We start from the raw sequence: 20,283 nt of genomic DNA, 5'->3' as shown, positions 1-20,283 counted from the left end.
AATAAAACAATTAAACCCGAAAAGACCCATATGGCCCCAGGTGGGTTGTTTTTTATAAAAATAAATACCCGGGTTTTTCGAACTCTGCCCCCACACTCCCGCCTTTGCTCGGCCTACTTCCTCACACCTCTTAACCCCACAATTCTACCGAATTTTAACTTTCTTTTCCTATTTCAACTACCTAAAAGATAAGATTTTGTATCCCAAGAAATCGCCCATTTAAATAACATGGGGATTTCATAATCCCCCTTTAGACTCCTTAAAAAGCAAAAATATTCACTTTTGACAATTTTCATGTAGGTTAGTCCCGGAAGGCTACAATCGTGCCAAATTTCATCATTCTAATTCTGCCGGAAGTGCCTAAATATTTTGGGGTGTACAAGACGTCTCATATGAATAACATGGGAAAGTTTTTTCTGTTCCCCATAAAATCACTCTGAAGTTTTTTACTGGTTTACTTAGGAATGCGAACGAAAACGTTCAAGCATACCGAATTTCACGTTTGTATTCCAATTTCAAATACCTAAAATATGAGATTATAAATCCAAAAAAGGCCCATTTAAAAAACATGAGGAAATTCTTCATCGCCCCTTCATCATTTCAACTTTCCACGTCAACCGGAAGCACCCCCTTTAATTTATGTCAGTTCATGTAGTTTTATATACAGTTAGAATATGTTGTGGCAAATATAATTAAGATTACAAGCTATTTGAAAGGTGTATATCATTGGAAGGTAAACCCACGGCAGTATGAAACTGCGCAACATGCGCGTCATGTAATGAACACCGTAATTTCGCAATGCGGAAAGGTAGAGAACAACTAAGTATATTGAAACACCAGTCATGTAGCAACGAGGATTCAGCATCAAGGGTTTTGGGCCCTGTTGATACTCTTCGTATTTAGGTAATGAAAAATGAGATGTTAGCGATCGTGATTTTGTAGTTCGGGTAAATAAATTAGAATCTTGTTTGGACATAACTCTCTGACAGATATTTAATAGAATAAATCCTCCTCGCTGTTCTAGTGGCTAGCATGTGCGCCTTTCTTGTACAGGGTCCTGGGTTCGATTTCCCATGGGAGAGCCCTTGGGAACTAATGTTGCTCGTAACACATTATGACTCCTTTAAAAATGTACAATTCTGTATTTAAATCCAACAAGAAGCCACAATTGAGAATTCCAATATACAATATTGACATGGTGAACTACAAAAAAAAAAAAAAAAAAAAAAAAAAAATGAAAAACAGCAGAGGTGCAAAAAGTGCAGCCAAGTTCGTCAGCCTCAAAATGTGTTGAGATGAGGATGGATGAGCCAAGTACCTTGGCCACTGCATCTGAAACGAACATTGGAAATTGGCGCGAGGTGTCAAGGAAAATGATGTTAAGGAACCTTAGGGATAGTGCTGGTGACGTGGTGGGTTTGGGGCCACCACCAACCTTAGGAATATTAATTCGCTAAGACACATATACAGTATACTGCAGTAAGATTGGTGGTTCGAAACCTAGACAAGGAAAACTTATATTCCTCCATGAAGTGTCAAAGAAAATGATGACGAGCCTTAGGGATAGTGTTTGTGAGCGTGGTGAATTTGGGGGCCACCACTAGTCTTAGGGCTGAAATGTCCAGGCCGTGAAACTAGGAACAAAATCCTGGTGTATTCGAATATGTTAGACACCTCGCGCCAAGTTCCAGTGTTTGTTTCAGAGGCAGCGACCAAGGAACTTGGCTCATCCATCCTCATCTCAACACTTTTTGAGGCTGACGAACTTGGCTGCACCTTTTGCACCTTTGGTGTTTTTTTTTTTTTCATATATATATATATATATATATATAATAGCAGCATTTAATATGTGAATACGCAGATCTTTGTAGTGCATTTAAGAAACTCTCTACTATTTTGCAGATGATGATGATGATAGAGGACAGAACCATCCATCAAAAGCCTGTAAGTAAAGTACAGTTGTTACATGTAGAAATATATTATTTTAATAGAAAATAGTAAGTAGTCCATCATATAATACAAATATTTACAATCTGTAAGAATTTTCGCTTAATGTCCTTCTCTGATACTCTTTAATTGTTCTTGTCTTCCTACTTCCGATTCTTGTCTGATGAAGCATTAAATAAAAGTGCTTATAGTTGATTTTTATAGTGTTTTCTAATATTATTTTTACTACTTAGTAGTACAAACAACAGGCCCAACATTGGAAAACGGTAGACAACGTAACACTTATGAAAGATGCCACTTTTTACCAACAAAATAAGTAAATCTCAACGCTCTGACACAAAGACAGTTGATTGCCGACATTATTTCACCTCTGCCTGACCTAAAACAGTGAAACAATGTTCTGAAAAGTTCCTGTAGTTTGTTCACGAAATTTCTGTAGTATAGTAATGAGTTCACAAAATATATAAAACAATTGTTCAATCACTACACAATTTAATTTTATAATCAGACTAGCAGCGTTCACCCCGCTTCGCTGCGGTCACCCCGGAACGCAATAAACTTTGTTACTTAGATAATTTTTACTTTTTCGCTTTCAAGTGATATGATAAAAACCATAGAAGATTGCAGTAAATGTTAACATTATATCGCCTGTCATTTATGTTAACCCGCCCCGCTTCGCTGCGGTCACCCCCGAACGCAATAAACTTTGTTACTTAGATAATTTTTACTTTTTCGCTTTCAAGTGATATGATAAAAACCATTATAACGCCTGTCATTTATGTTAACCCGCCGAGTGACACGGTCATGCGGGTTGCATATAAATACGTTTATTTTTATACCTATGATGAACTAACAAAGGATTTGTACGTAATGGACACCTGAATGGTCAATTATCTCAAGACACTGGTAATTGAAAATTAAAGTGATATGATAAAAACCATCTAGGGTCCAAATCCTAATAACCCCCCAAAAATAAAAGAAATTGGTTCAGCCGTATTAGCGTGATGAGCGGACAAAGGATTTGTACGTTCTCTTTTATATATATAGATTTCAAAAAATGAAATGAAATCTTTGAGTTTTACGTCCCACGGTTATGTCGGTTAGGTTAAAGGAGAAGGTGATCATGAATAATGAATGAAATGGTGGAATGAAGAAAGTGGGAGGAAACGGGAGAACCCCGAGAAAACCCACGCACACGGTGTTTGTCCACCACAAAGTTCACTTGGTGGGGGCTGGGATCGAACCCGGGACTCCAAGCACAAGAGGTGAACGCTCTACCACTGAGCCACCGCGGCCCCTAATCAGATTTTATTTTTTATTGTTCATATAAATGTGCTTGCTCATTTATATTATTAAATATTATACCCCATAAAAGTGATTATAACTTTATTTAAAAAAAAACTTTGTGTATATATATAATTTCACATCATCAACGTTGTATGGACGAATTGATATATAATTTTATAGTATGTCAGTTAGACACTGAATAAATGTCCTCTCACTGGGTGTATTGAGAAATAATGACGCACCTTAAATTTATACTTAGCTTCAAAACAGTGATGCGTGAGATCTTGAAATATTTATATTGAGCGATCCATTTAACTTAAGACATTAAAATATATGGAGAAATATGTGCGTTATTTGCTGCACGATGGTCATACTGAAATCACGTATGTCACTCTTGAAGCAATGTTGATAATTCGTCTTGCAAGAAATTTCTGCACTTTTGTCCGTCCAAAGTACAGGCCCGTATCCACGGGGGAGTAGGGGGGCCGGACCCCCGTAAAAGTTTTACGGTAGCCTTGCAAATGTACAATAATATTATGAACTATAATATGATTGGATCGCCCCTTTAACCTTCTACCCCCCCCCCCCTATATTTTGGGGCTGGCTATGGGCTTTGTGAAAAACGAGCCAATTAGTGTGTCGCCTATGATTCCATGCCAAACATTAATTGACCAAGAACGCTGATGTTTTAAGTTTACTCAATCAATATGCATTTTCAGATTCAATAGTCAACACACGCGAGCTATTTGTCAAATGCATAAATGAAGATTTTGGGCTTCCACGTTGAGAAACAGAAAAAGTTACTAATAAACTGATGAAAGAATCAAATCTCTTTCTGGTTTTATTACAGTTAATCTAGCATGGTTATAAGTGACACTCGTTTATCTGTGTATTATTATTAATACTGACATCAGAGTCAGAATGATAGTAAGAAAACAGTAATGTAACACTTGAAATTGCGAGTGCAAAGGAAGGTACAAAGCAATAATTCAATAGTGAAAGTAATGTAGTAGTTTTTAATAAGCTGCGTACGATAATATTGCTGCAAAGTTTGAGAACGCTGCGGAAAAAAAAAAACTGTGTGTTCAGCCGCAGTTAAATTTTGTAGACACTAGGTTTTTGAAAATTTAGAGGTAAAAATTGAACAGCCAGCATTGAAAGTCATATTCATAAGGAGCACTCTTGCAAACGACTTAAAGTCCTTTTCTCCTGTTTCACTTAATGTATATTTAATCTCATGTGAAATTTCCTTCGAGGTAGCCGCATCCATTTCTTTCTACAGGGTGGGGGACAAAGCCCCGTCACTCTCCTTGAAGTACTAAATATTCAAAGTGTGCAAACTTTAATTATAACTATACATGTACACACTATTGATTGAGTTTTATGTGCAATGGGTCCCTGTCGCTTTAATGTCTTAACACATCAGTATGGGCTCCATCGTGCTCCGAACACAAAATAATACGTCTCCAGGTTCTGTGGAATATCCTCTTTAGCATTGCTGGAGTAACCTGTCTGAAAGCAAGTCCCACAACTTCTTTCAATTCATCAATTGTAGCATAATATTCTACTGCAACAACATTCTTGATGAATCCTCAGTGCAAATTATTACAGGTCGTTAAATCTGGGCTTCGAGGTAGCCAGTCAAGTTGTGCAGGCAGTGAAGGCGATCCGCGGCCAATCCAGTGTCTTGGAATTACGTCATTGAGGGGAATACTAGAAGTTAAGAAGGTGGTGGTTGTTGTAGGGTGTTTCTGATGTAAGCGGCACTGTATGTGGAGGCAGAAGGGACTATTTAGCGGAGTGTCGGAAAAGGCAGTATGGAAATGGCACATACATGTAATCATCGCTGGTTTGTGACATAGCGTGTTTGAGTTTTATGGAAATATAAAAATATAACGATCGTGTAACCTAACCTTCTAGGTGACTATTATAGCGGTCTATTTCTCTATACAGAAGCTATATTTTATGTTCGTTACTAGTGGAGCGTTACTACTATGAAACTATGACAAGTACTATTGAAACTTGTATCATTGATAAATCCACCTGTTTTCACTAACCTCGCTTACGCGTGTACCCAACGTCGCGGGCGAACCCCCTTGTAATTTCGCAGGCCCACCAACTTCCCCTGCGCTGACTCAGATAGATAGCATTCGTGGCAACCTAGCATAGGTTGGTTCGTTTTTATTGCATTATTTTTTTTTATGACACACTTGGTCGTAGTATTTGTACGCAAAAATAATTTTCTGTTCCAAATGTTAAAAATTTAGGTGGCGTGGTGGCTCAGTGGTAGAGCGTTCACCTACGGTGCTTGGGGTCCCTGGTTCGATTCCAGATCGCGCCGTGTGGACTTTGTGGTGGACAAACACCGTGCTGGTGGGTTTTCTCGGGGTACTCCCCTTTCCTCCCACTTTCTTCATTTCACTCATCTCTCATCATCATCGTCTCTTTAGCCTAAGGCCTAGCATACACTATAGGATATATCGTAGGAAATCTCTTACGATTTGTCCTAGAGTCAAAATCTCAACGTGTATGGCATCAGATCTCATGCCATTTCCTGTGTTCTGAACGATGCTGTGAGATTTCTCTTGTTTAGAGCACTCTCTATTTCGGACAGAAAATTCGTAAGATTTCGATTTAAGCGACATCAGGTGAGAGAAAGTGAAAACACAACTGATGAGGTATCTTCTGATCATGCAGGTTTACTTTAGGTGTACCACTCGAAGTAATTGTTGAAAAAATATAATTTGTCACTGTTTCCTAAGTGATTTGCGTTGACCGACATGAAAATATCTCACATAGCATAGATGAAATCCCTCAAAGGGACCATCAAAAGCAATTGTTGATAAACTACAATTCTTTTACGATTTCCGTACAAATACGGGGGCCGGATATATAGTATAAAAGTTATTGTGCGAAAAACGCAAACCAAGTTGTGCTAGGTGGTTTCTGGAAAGTACAAATGCTATTTAACCGAGTCAGGCAAAGCGAAGCCGGGGCTCGAGCGAAGGCCAGGGGGTGTGAGTGAAAGAAGCAGGCGCGTCAGTGAATGTAGTAAAACGAGTGGGTTTTTGGCAATGATACGAGTTTGAATAGCACTTGTCATTGTATCGTGGTAGTAGCGCTCCACTTGTAAACATAAATTATAGCTTCTGTAAACCATGCAGAAATACACCGGTCGTAGAAAATAGTAACACCGGTCATCTTTCATATCACTCACTTAGGTAAATGTTTCGCAGAAGGGGTCCAGAAGTAGGCAAAACATACAAAATTTACAGAAGAAATGCAACTACTTAGACCTAACACAACCTAACCAAATCTAACCTAATGAAATTAACTAATTTAAACTAACCTAATATTATTAGAAGTAAGCCATATTCTATCACGTGTTGAAAATTGCGCTGGACCCATATACTAATATAATCTAACGTAACATAACCGTAACAAATCTGAACCAACCTAAACTAAACTAATGTGATTAGAAACTACGGAAATTGTAACATTTCTTAGCAAAATTAGCTGGACCCTTTCTGCTAAACATTGTCTCTCACCTATTTTATCTGTCGTTAAAACATTTATAATGATTTTACATAAGTAACCCTACAGTTGTAAACATAAAATACAGGTGTATTACTTTGTATATAATTATGTTGCTTGCAGAAATTTGTTCCTTATAAATATGTCTTTTCATGCAAAGTATTAAATGTTACTTGTAAATCTTCTAAAATGTAGTACGCCAAAAGTATACCAGCACCCTTCTGACTTTTATGCTTTTTTTCTTTTTTAGAGGTATCCAATTTAACAATATAGCGCTTGACATTAATATCAGTAGGATGTGCAGTATGGTTAGCATAGTAATTCTTCAACTTTGTTTTTATTAAATAGAACTATTTCACAATGTTGATAACGTCATTCGGTCAGACAGGAAAACTCTTTCATGTGTATGGCACAAACAGGGTAGGATTTCCTACAAGATATGTCATAACATTTTTCCGAAGATAAATCCTAAGATATTTCCTAGGATTGATCTCATAGTGTATAGCACGCCTAACCGGCATAAGCCTGGGACGTAAAACTTAAAGATTTCATTTCATTTCATTTTACTCCTCTGTTTAGAAGGTAACTGACTTGTAACTCAACCTAACCTAACCTAATGTAACGTAACTTAATCTAATCTAACCATATGTAGTACATGGAGGTATTTTTTTTTTTTTTTTTTTTTTGGCCTATGTTTAGCAGAAGGGGTCCAGCTCTTTTCTCTTAAAAATGTTAGAATTTTAGTAATTTCTGTTCACATTCGGTTAGTTTATGGTAGGGTTGGTTAGTTTAAGATAGGTTAGGCTAGTTTAGGTTACGTTAGGTTAGTTTAGTTTATGTTATATTAGTGTAGGAGTCCCGCATAATTTTCCAAAAAATGATAGAATTTCGCTTATTTCTACTAATATTACGTTAGTTTAGGTTAGTTCAGGTTAGCTTACGTTAGTTTATGTTAGGTTAGGTTACATTTGGTTACGTTATGTTACGTCTAAGTACTTGCATCACTCATTTCTCCTGTAAATTTTGTGTTGTTTACGTGTTTCTGGACCCCTTGTACTAAATATACCCCATTTTTTTCGACTTCCATGTGGTCCAGTGATAGAACATAAATGCCGATTTACGGATAAAATCTAGATTCACGTAGAAAAAGCATTATCTAAGAAACTAAAATATTAGCGCAGTAGGTAGAAAAAGTTCAAATAGTGTACCTGTAACTAAAGCAATACGGTAAAAATACCACAATTAAAGTGTCATTTTCGTGTAATCGATCATAGTGGAAGCAATAATATACAGTATGAACCATTTTAGATCTGATAAATTATGCATTTCCCAAAATAGTTTTGTACCCTATTTACTGTAAATAGCGCTTCCATCATTCGTATCCTTGTCCTAACCCTCAGTGGGGATAATTTTGTAACTGGAGGGCCAAAATAAGGTAAAAAAAAAAAAAAAAAAAAAACACCATGTTTACAGGAAAAATGAGTTGATGTTACGTAAGGGTAAACACTAACATAACATCACCCATGGGTTAAATTCCAAAGTTGGGCGTCCATTTCCAGCAAAATGTTTAAAATTTACAGGAAAGATATGGATAATTTGATCGTTTGTGTGCTTGATAATATATGAGTCTCGAAAAATCTCTTTATTTGTTATATATAAGCGGTTACAAACATGGGACTATACGGCGAGCGGAGGGTACTACTTGGCGCAAGGTAACCGAACAGTTGCATTGTGGGAAGGAAACGAGCATTTATGTTATCAGCATGGCGAATGTACAAGGGCAATGAACAAACAGATTTAACATTTGTGAAGCAATACATTGATAACGAGCAAAATCTTTTAAAAGTTCGTGAAGAGCACGGAGAAGAACCTAATAACAAATTGCAGAAAGTGTGGAAAGGAGATAACAGCGAAAAAACGTGGCAAAAGCGGACGCCCAACTTTGGAATAAATACCTCACCCATCATTACCTAAACTAATCTAATCTAACCTAACCTAGCCTAAACAGAAAATATAGCAAGAAAGTACGAATTTTAAGCAAAGAATTCTCCCCCCCCCCAAATCCCATAATCCGAACCTAACCCATAAAAAATTCAGAAAATATAGGAAGAATGTATGAATTTTAAGCAAAAAGTTCTGGTCCCCCAGTTCCAGATATATGCATCCCAGTACTACTCTCCTCCCGGTGGGTTCAGAAAGATTCCGCAAGTATGCCTAATAAAATAGAACATCGCTAATAGTTTGGTGGTTTTTATGCTATTGCGAGTTTATTGTGCACATAGCACAATATGTAGGCCTATATATTTATTTCCTGTACGCTCCCTTCTTCTTAATCTGCGCATGGTAGATCCAAAATTTATAAATATTTTCAGGTGTGGTGACCGAATACAAATTCTGAAGCTCTTAGAACACATTTTAAAACATGTCATTTTATTGTTGCCCCATATTGTAAATCTGGATTTTTTTTTTTTTTTTAATCTTTGTTATCAATGTTCCATGTCCTACCACGAAGTCCTGCTGGAACTACAAAAGTTAATTTCATGTACACTGTCTAATATGCACTCCAGTTGTCACTATCAGTGTGCACATAGCATCTTTAGAAACGGCCGTTACATACACTTACCGAGTCCCCAAGTACCCTCAATAACTTTTGCCATGTCCACAAACTTAGATTTCAAAGTTATGAAGTGTTAAAGAAAAACCCAAAATAGTCAGTTAACATTGCAATTCAAACATTAATTATAATACACGTATTGTCCCATTTAATAAAAAATACTTCGAGATCGAACGGTTTTTTAATTTCAAAATTGACTCACGTAGTATTAGCACTCAGAACTTTTTAGTCTTTTTAACTCTCCTCTCCCCCCTCTCAATTTTTTAACGGTTAAAATTCGAAAAAGAAGAAGAGGAGGAGGAGGAGGTGGATTAGGAGGAAGAAAGCAATACAAAGAAGTGTAAGATGGAAAGAGGTAAGATTTGTAGCTCGATATTTTTAGCTCGTTACACGTTTTCATATCCACTTAGATTTTTTAAAACGTGTAGGTTTACTTTTAGCGAACCATGCGAAATTAGAGAATATTTTTTTCTCTAATTTTTTTCGGGCATTTATTTCGCAGTTGGGCGTCCGCTTTTGCCATGTTTTTTCGCTGTTATCTCCTTTCCACATTTTCTGCTATTTGTTATTAGGTTCATTAATCCGTGCTCTTCACAAATTTTTAAAACATTTTGCTCGTTATCAACGTATTGCTTCACAAATGTTAAAACTGTTACTTCATTGCCCTTGTACATTCGCTATGTTGATAACACAAGTGCTCGTTACTTTCCCACAATGCAACTGTTCTGTTACTTTGCGCCAAGTAGTTCCCTCCGCTCACCGTTTAGTCCAATGTTTATAAGCGCTTATATATGACAAATAAACAGATTTTTCGAGACCCTTATATATTATCAATCACACGAACCATTAAATTATCTATCTTTTTCCTGTAAATTTTAAAAATTTTCATGGAAACGGACGCCCAACTTTTGAAATTAACCCTTTTTTCGTGTTATCCCCTAAAAGATTTGCGGCGGGCAACATGAAAATACCTTATCTGGCATAGATAAATTTCAAGGGGGCCACAAGAAGTATTTGTTGAAAACGCAATTATTTTACTATTTGCGTATAAATACGGCTTCCAGATGTATGGCATACAAACTACAGTGCAAGAAACACAAACCTTCCTGTGCTATGAAGCCGTTTAAAAGTACGAATGCTATCTAACCGAGTCCGAAAACGAAGCTGGTGTAGGTGCGTCCGAAGGAAGCAGGCTCCTCAGCGATGGTAGGTACACGTATATAAGCGAGGATAGTGAAAAGAAGTGGGTTTCGACAATGATAAGAGTTTCAATAGCATTTGTCGTAGTTTTATGCTTGTAACGCTCCACTTGTAAAAACACACACACACACAAAAAAAAAAAAAAAAAAAAAAAAAAAAACAGCTTCAGTATACTGTGCGGAAATACACTGCCGGTGGAGATTAGCATCTAATAAAATAATCGTTCATATGAACTTACTTATTTTATACGCCATAAAGCACTTGTAATGATTTTACACTAGAACTCTATACTTGTAAACGTAAAATACAACTGTATTACTTTGTATTTAATTCTATGGCCTGCAGAATTTTTTTTTTTTCTTGTAAATGTGTCTTTTCATGCAAAGTAAACAGTTTTACCTGTAAATCTTCCGAGATAAGGTGCTCCAGAACCACCTCAGTACCTTTCAAAAGTCGTATTTCATTGTAATGATCTTCATTATTAAACGTGCACTTGTAAATATAAAGTACAACTGTATTACTTACTGATTAATTCAGCTGCCTGCAGAAATTTGTTGTCTATAAACATATAATCTTAAGTGATGTGTTGAATTTTACGTATAAATTCCTCAAAATCTGGTGTATTTAATTTTTTCCAATACAATAATAGATTTAATATGCCGGGAAGGGAGGCAATACTTTAGCTGTAAGTAAGGGTAAACTCCAGCAGAACGTTCTACACCAAATAGAAAATTTGTAGGTAAAATACGATGTAAAACATTTTTCGTGAAGGAATGAGGGTGTGAATATGAATTTTGAGTGATAGTGAAAGTATTTTGGGTTCACTCGTGCAGAGGGCTCTACCCAAAAAAAAAAAAAAAAAATATATATATATATATATATATATATAGGTAAAATACGATGTAAAGCATTTTTCGTGAAGGAATGAGGGGGTGAATATGAATTTTGAGTGATAGTGAAAGTATTTTGGGGTCACTCGAGCAGACGCCTCTACCAAAAAAAAAAAAAGAAAAGAAAAAAAAAACAGGTAAAATACGATGTCAAACACTTTTCGTAAAAGAAGTAGAGTGTGAATATAAGTAATTTCTGTATTAGGTATCATATTGAAATACATTTTGAATGGGAGTGAACGTATTCTAAGTGTAACTGTTTACTGAAGCTGAAGAATACAAGAATGCGGAAAGGTGGAAATAAACGGCGGAAATATTCTGTTCGTGTTAGCAATGGACATTTGTGATGGATATAATGCAAATATACGATTTTATTACAAAGAATTGTGTGATAAAGAGCGTCATATTATAAAGTTTCTGCTGCGTCGTGGTATGTTGAAACGTAAAATCAACTACGAGAAGTGTGGGGAAAAAAAGTTAAAATTCAAAACAGACGAATTTCTCCTCGCAGCGGGCCATTTGAACCCGGAAAACTAGTGAAGCCATTTTGATAGTAAGAGTTATTACGATTATTTAAGTGATTTTGAAGGTGAATATTATTGCGGATATTTTACGTATTTTTCCACTATCCTTGTTTATGCGTATGCCCCCCGTCACTGACGCGACTGCTCCCTACGGACACACCTCTCGCTCCGCTCGGCCCCCCTTCTGCGCTCCTATTTGACTCGGTAAGATACCATTCGTGCTTTTAGTGGCCTAGCACAACTTAGTTCGTGGTTTATACATTAGCTCTTCATTTAGTGCATGCTCTGCAAGAAGAAATCGGAAAATGCAATAAGTGTGTAAAAGTTTGGTGGAGCCGCCTGCTCAAGTAATGCCAGTATTTTGTGTGTGTGCTATCCACTATTCTCGTTTATGTTATGCCCCCGTCGCTGACGCGCCTGATCCCTACGGCGCACTCCGTCCCTGCCTCTCGGTCTCCAAAGCTGCATTCCTGTCCTAACTAGGTTAGATAGCATTCATGCTTTTTAGTGGCCATTTTGCACAATTGGTTCCTGTTTCATGCTCTGTAGTTTTTATGCCATACGTCCACACTGTATTTATACTGAGCCATCCTGAATTAAATCTGCATGTATTAATAGAATATCTCATTTAGTACATACTCTGCTAAAAGATAAGGCTCTAACCTACCCTGATAATGTACGAACTATTTCAGAATTTGGTAGAATCGTCTGCTCGAGTAATTATAAATGTTTGAAATTTGGCGTAATATAGTATGAGAGGTGGGCGCCATGTTTATTCTTTACGGTTTGTTGATTTTTGTGCAAGCTTGTAGCAAAATATGTGTACGTAGAGAGGGATTTTCATTATAGCAGAATGTTTAAAGTGGTAAGTAATTAGTTATAATATAAGGTGAAATGTAAAGAAGAGCTAACTGCCGCAGATGGCAACCCCGAAATACAAAATTTACCGAGAAATGAACAGAATCACACGAAATGTTCTGTATGAGAGGAACAAAAGTAATACTGATCATTAGTGCAGAGTCATTAATTAGATAGAAAAGTGAAGGTAAATTCTGAACTATACGAGTTCGCGCATTGATGCGATATTAGGTAAACAGGCAACAGAGCATATGGCAGCGTTTCAAACCCACTGTCTTATTAACTTATCAACGACATATGCTGCAGTAATGGAGGCAAATACAGGAATGTAGAGTGAAAACTAAGAGAGTGTTGCATCTGAACCAAATGTGATGGAATAAGGCAAAATTTTAGAGGGTATTGCATTTTATGGGACATTAATTCGTAAAATCCACGGAGAAAAATGTTAGTTGAATTCACAATAGGATTGTACAGTCAGCGACAAAAGTTCTTTCCGATTAGTAAAATTTAATTTTGGAATAACTGTGGAACATACACCGTTTCACTGAGCTTCAAGGCTGGAACGTACAGAAAATTACATAGTCTTTCATTTACCGAAAACTGTACTCAAATTGTCCTTGCATTCGTTAGTTACGAAATTAATTTCATCAAACGAAAAGAAGTTTTGTCGCTGACTGTACAAGTAACTAAAACGTATCAGCATCTTACTTCATACATATGTAATAAGGTAGAAATACGAAAATTAAGTGTACTTATGTAATATTCCATAAGGAAGACACAATGAAGTGATATGCTATGTGAAGGTAGTGCACACAGTGATCATAGAAATATCACAAAACTATGCTACATAAAGCTAGTTTCCACTGTCCACCGTTGCTGATGCGCCTACTCCCTACAAACTCATCCCCTCGCTTGCGCTCGGGGCCCCTGCTACCCTCCTTCACTGACTCGGTTAGATAGCATTCGTGCTTTTTGTGACCCCTAACACAAGTTGGTTTGTATTTTTAAATTAATTTGAATTTTATGCACTGCAGTTTTTATGCCATATATCTAGTCCCACTAAAGTCAAACTGCACTCACTAGTATAACTCTTTCCTTATGAAGAAGCACTTCTGAGGCAGTAAGAATTTCTGATATTTCATGAACACAACTATTTCTCCTTGGATTGGAGCCTAATACAGGAAATAAGTATCCGTATGCATTTTGTAATTTTTGATGTCCCAGAAATATGTATTTGATAGAGGGTTCCTTCAAACCCCTTCTAAAATTTGTTTCGATAATACTGTAGTAGGGTGTTCTTTATAGTGCTGGTTGGAAATATGAGAAATTAAGGATTCATTGTTTTCATTATTTGTGAATAGTGTGTTGTTTGCAGTACTTGACAGATGGACAATACTAACTTTGCACAGTAATATAATACAAATGAATACGTATTTTGGGATGTATTACTGCTCAGTAGAATGAGTATTAAAACCCTGTATTATTTGTCACGAGAAACATAGAGGTGTGGCGTCAATTCCAACACAACCAAAAACCTGTCGATAGTGCTCAGTTCTATTATTAACAGAACTTCTTGCTAACTCTTTTGAATCACATCACTGATAACAAACGTATAAAACAACTACGGTACATCATTCACTGTTTCCAAATTTTTTTCAAAACTTTTTAACGTTTCTGGTCCCACAGTATGTACATCGCGTTCACTCTGAGAAAATGTCCAGTTCATTACACGTTACTCTCTGTTCTTATTTTTTAGAATATTGTAAGAATTAATTCACTGCTCAAAAGACAGCAAACACCATCAGGAGTTAAAATAAAAAAGTATTTCCCTTCCTATGGACTGACTGGTCATTTATCTAGTTTTCCTTGATCATTGTACAAACGTTAACGCACTAGAATAATGTATATAAGACAGCTTACTTGACCATGTAGTTTAGGCAAATACTACAGAGCGAGAACACGACACACGGTACTACAGTAAGTTTTATCATCGGCCATCTGCCACTAAAACTTCGAGCGATAGCTAGCATATTTTAGTTTCAGTTGCTCGGCAGCGTTGGCCCGAAAAGATGCACGCACTTACCCGGCCGGGCAAAAAAAGAGGGGCCCGCGTGCAGATTCCTGAGCTAAAGGAATATTATTAACTAATTGGTTGAGAACACTTACACTATCATAATTCGTTGATATTGATAGATTTAGTTATTTATTGCACTGAAAGTCAGTGGGTTACATAAATGGTTGAGTATTTCCGTAGTCATATGTGAGTTACATTAATCATTTGTAAGATTATTAATATCAGTCGAGGAATTTAATAAGAGGAAACCTACAACATTCATATTTTGTGTCATTTCCAGACAACCAGCCGTCCAATTAAAATATTTGCTTTACCAAAAGTTCCTTTCTTTACCCGCTTTAATTTTCAGTGTCACAAGACTATGTTCTTGGGAAAGTGAGGAAAGGTTTTCGCACATCACTAATAGCACGTAAATACTTTCTCCTATATTCCAATATATTTCCTACAAATATAATATTCATATCTTGGGTGGTTTAGCAGTAAACGAACTGGGTACTTAGAGAACAAGGTGTGTGTACACAATTAAATTTTGTGTCATTACTAGAGAACCAGCCGTTCTATTTAAATATTTTCTTTACCAAAGTCTCTCTTTTTTACGTCTTTCAATTTAAGATGTCGCAAGACATACGTTCCCATGGAAGGTTTTAAGGGTGGGATAGTAAGAGGGAGGTTTTCTTGCATTACCAATTGCACAGAAATACTTCCTCTTGCACCTACGTTTCCCGAAAACAAAATATTCATATGTTTTGTGATTGAGCTATAAGGAAGCTGGTTACTTTTAAAAAATAGACCTCTCTATATACAATATGAAAACAATGAAAGAGTTAAGCAGAAGTAGTTAGGTTTCAAGATTGAACGTCTTACGAAAAGGGAGGAGAGAGTAAAGAAATGATAAGAGTACTAGGCAGAAACATCCCGTTGTGTTTCTGTCTCCTAACCAGGCTCAAATAACCGGAGTTATATTTTTGCAATATATATACAGTATATTAAAAACATCAAAATAAGCACATTACTATTTTTCAGTATAGTAACCCCTAGTTCAATCACCTATACCAGCGCTTGACAAGGGCACTGATTCCACAGAACATCTTTAGACGCGTGTTTAACAACTCTGCAGCATTAATCCACTTAGTGCATCTGTTAATATGACAAAGGTGTGGAAGTCTGGGGGTGCACGATCGGGCGAATATGGAGGGTAGGATAAGCACTTAAACCATAGCTTCTTGATAGTAGCGAATGTGACACTGGAATTGAGGTCTCGCGTTGTCATGAAGCAGAAGGTCACCATTGGGTACCAGACCACGTCGTCTCTGTAGAATGGTCTGTTTCCTTTTTCGCGCAGAAGGTTGGATTTGATTGATTTTTTGAGTTTTACGTCCCGTTCAGCAGCGAGGCTATATGAGACGTGGACCTACTGATTAACGTGGAATCCGAACCACATGAGCTCCCGCCGGGAATCGAACCCGGGTCTCCCGCGCCAAAGGCGCGTACGCTAACCGCTTAGCCACGGAGGAGCTCCGCAGAAGGTTGGAGTTGGTCGTGCTGTTTATATTATGACCTCTGGGTATCTAATATTCAATAACTGTCTCCTTGTGCTCCCATAATAAAGTTATACCCTGGCCGCTGAACGATGATTTCTGACAGCTTTGCACAAGGCCACAGCGAGCTAGCAGAAGACAGCAGGTCAACCAACCTTAGGCTCAGAACCTGTCGCGCCTCCATGGTAACCACCGCACATTGCCAAATTTTTACTCACCCCCTCTCACCCTCAACGTGGAAGCAAACGATTCTTTCCTTGCGCGAGAAGCACATGGCAACACCACACTCCTCAGTCGTCCTCGCGAGCTGAGCTGTCAGAAATCATCGTTCGCCAGCCAGGGTATAACATGATTTTGAGCACATCTTCGGTGTGGAAGACAAGAAGTCATTCCATTGTTTCCTCCTCTGTTCTGGTTCATAGAAATGAACCAAACTTTAAGCTCCAGCGATAATGTGATAAAGAAATCCTTCACTTCCAACTGTATATCGATTCAAAGGCTTCCTACACACATTAAAACGTCTTCCTTTCATTTCTGGAGTCAAATATTTCGGAACCTGTCTCTCACATATTTTGTGAACCTCAGTACGTCATGAACAATATAGTTGGCTGATCCTGCACTTATCTCAATGTGTGAAGCGATTTCACATACAGTAATACACAGATTTTCCCATATCAAGCCTTCCACTTCAGCAGTATTGCTTCCCGTCACTGCAGTGGAAGAGCAACATGGCTGCAGTGAATCGTCCATACTAGATAGATATACCCTGTTTGATAGCCCACGCGCAGACTTGAGTTTGACTCATGCAACTGTCACTGTATTGAACCGTCATGCAGCGATGGATTTTTATTGTTCTCATGCCTACGACACTTCGCTGCTTGAGCTTGGAGCAGTCTTGTAAGGGTGTTACCGTGTAATATAGCTGTTCACCAGCGTCCCCTGCGTACCGGCCCAATTCTGAATAGCTCTAGAATGTCACCACAAAACAACAAACATATAGCAATCATGGTTTATATAAGATTTATTAATACAACTTTTCCGGTTATTGAATGAGCCTTTATATATTCAGTTGGACGTTTTTGTCTTATACTTGGACGGGACGTTCAGCCATGGAAGTTAAATGTTTTTATTTAGTTTCTTTGTATTTCATGTGACCACGCTAGGATTCTTTTATTCTGATCATATATTTCATTTTGTGTTGTCATATTCTTATGGTCTTAAAGTTCCTTTCTTTATAGGGATGAATTCAACAGTGAAAGATGGAATGCAAGATCTTGACAGATCTGAAGGAACGGAAGATCTTGAAATATCTGACAGAGTAAAAGATCTTGGTATAACTGAAGGAACAAAAGACATTAAGAGATCTGAAGAAATTAAAGATCCTCGCAGATCTAATGAAGGCAAGTATAGCAACAGTTATATAATTGTTTTTTGTAAATAGGCATAAATTGTTTAGAAAGTACTATTAAGTAGTAGGGAGCCTAATTAGTTTATCCACTTTAAGTAAATGTACAATAACACTCCCAAGCTTAGTTGGAAATAAGAAGATTTTTCACTTTATTAAATTAGAACCAAACTAAGTCTGTTTTTCACCAAGTCTTTAGTATGCACAATAATAGCATTTACATACCAATAATAAGTTTATCCTAAAAGGAGGTATAAAGCTTAATTGTGTGGCGGAATTTCCTTTGGGGATACAATTGTGATCCATCTCTTACATTCACATGTGACTTTATATGTTGTACTGGTCTTGGAAACTCCATTGTTTTCAAAACTCCAGAACTAGCTGGGTATTTTTTTTTTTTTTTTTTTAATCTAATTTTGCTGGAAGCTAGTTGACTTAGAGTAATGTCAGCACTGCGCAATTACTGTTAAGTCTCTGCAGTATCAATAAAGTTCTTTGAAAATGAGTACATGGTAATAGTTACGTATGCTTTCAGTTGTTTGAACAAATTGCATTTGTTTGAAAAAAGAAGAGTTTAAAATAATGTTTTGTTGAAGCAACTAGTAATAAAGTGCAAATAATATGTCAATTTTCATGCAAATAATTTACCATGTCAAACTGATGATGTTTAACTTTTAGGGTGTGATAATGATGTTCACTGATGATGTTTGTTGGTAAACTGTCACAGAGAATATGCCATCACAACTAAAACAGATGTGTTTTTTTGTAAGAAAATAACTACTTTTGTAGTTTAATTAAGTCTATCATAAGGGCTTTTATTTTTATTTTGGAAGTACTGAATTTCTGAAGTGCAGAAATTTTTCTTTCTCAGATGAAGGTGAAGCCAGAGGACGAGAGAAAAAAGATTCTGAAGATTCTGAGGAGGAGGAGGATAGCCGAGATCTAGGTGTGTAATGTAATGTATAATTATATTGAAAGTTTTACGACTTCTCTACTCAATCCTTGGGATCCCTCATAACTATGTGGATAGCATACATACCTTGGGCGTGGGAGACTCGGATTAAATTCACGGTGGGAGCTCATGTGGTTCAGATCCCACGTTAAGCTGTAGGTCCACATCTCATATGACCTAGCTGCTGAAAGGGACGATAAACTCAAATCCAAATGTACTCGATCTCTACGCAACCCGGAGGCTGGATGGTTCAGTAGTAAAACACTCGAAGGGTACCTGAATTAATCCTAAGTCTTATAAATTTGTGGTGAATAACATTGAATTCCTCGGGGTTCTCCTACTGTTTACTTTCCAGCAGTTCTTCCACAATTATTCACTTTTCTCAATCATCCGACTCGCTTAGTCTGTAGCGTATAACCATGGGACGTTAAACTAAACAAGGTGCTTACCTTTGCAGCCTTGGCCCTTTTTCCTGTTCATATTTCGACTCCCGCGGGGGTTATGTTCGCAACCATTTCATACATCCTATAGGCCGAAATTGTTATCTTTAATTGCTTTTATACTGTAATGTAATGAGAATCGGCCCAAAGACTTCCCGAACCAAACTAGTGTCTCAAAACACTTGTTACACTTCTAATACTTCAGGTCCAATTAATATCATTCTAGTAACAAGTCGACAGAAATCAAGCTATTTCCGTAACGGATTTTTGCTCCCAAAGTTGTCATGATCTTTATTTGTTCAATTAGGGTCTTTTCACTGTTTATTCGTGTATGGTCTTCTACGAATTGAATTGACATTTAGTTTATTTGTAGCTATATGTACAAATTTCTTAAACCTGATGTGTGAATCATTGTAGCCAGATCAAAATGTATATCAAGTTGAAAACTATGATGAGTCTTGAGTTTTTGATAATTCCTAAATCCTGAATATAAACCATGTTAAATGTAATATATATATATATATATATATATATATATATATATATATAAAATATTTGTTTTGTTTTCTTTTATATTCTGTTGTTTCGCCAATGCCTATAATCGAGGTTTGCTTTATCCAAATTGAGTTTCGGGATTTGTACGTAAGATTCTACACACTCACACCTCATAAAAGTCAATATTTGGAAGAATTTCTTTTTAAGAGCGCTCCGATGCTTCATAAGAAAAGAGGACGGTCAAAAGCATAAACTATTTACTTAAGGAAAAAAAAAATAGTTTTAATTCCTACACACTACAGAAATGGAAAAAGATCTGCATAGAAATATCACATCAGACCGGGAGGGAAAGTTAAAAAATGGCCAAAAAAAAAAAAATGGATTTCGCTGTTTCTTTGACCAGGCATTTACGAAAAAAATAAAGAAAATAAGCAAGACTTGTCAGTCTACCAGAATTACTACAGAGAGAAATTGGTTTCTCCGGGATTAACGCTGCAACATGCACTCATAATGAGTTCTACGTAG

General features: G+C 36.9%; 1 protein-coding gene across 2 annotated transcripts in view; it reads left to right on the top strand.

Annotated features, from left to right (window-relative positions):
- Window positions 1–20,283, top strand: part of LOC145688069 (uncharacterized) — a 118,046-nt gene that overhangs the window by 74,776 nt on the left and 22,987 nt on the right. For both annotated transcript variants that reach the window (XM_081761783.1, XM_081761782.1), the window contains exons 11-13: window positions 1,903–1,944; window positions 17,705–17,866; window positions 18,743–18,817. In XM_081761783.1, coding sequence (XP_081617909.1) covers window positions 1,903–1,944; window positions 17,705–17,866; window positions 18,743–18,817 — 279 coding nt within the window. The remainder of the gene's footprint in view (window positions 1–1,902; window positions 1,945–17,704; window positions 17,867–18,742; window positions 18,818–20,283) is intronic.

This window comes from Thermobia domestica, chromosome 6, assembly GCF_964235325.1.
Source record: "Thermobia domestica chromosome 6, izTheDome1.hap1.1, whole genome shotgun sequence".
Lineage (NCBI taxonomy): Eukaryota > Metazoa > Arthropoda > Insecta > Zygentoma > Lepismatidae > Thermobia > Thermobia domestica.
This window is presented reverse-complemented; position numbering and strand designations above follow the sequence as displayed.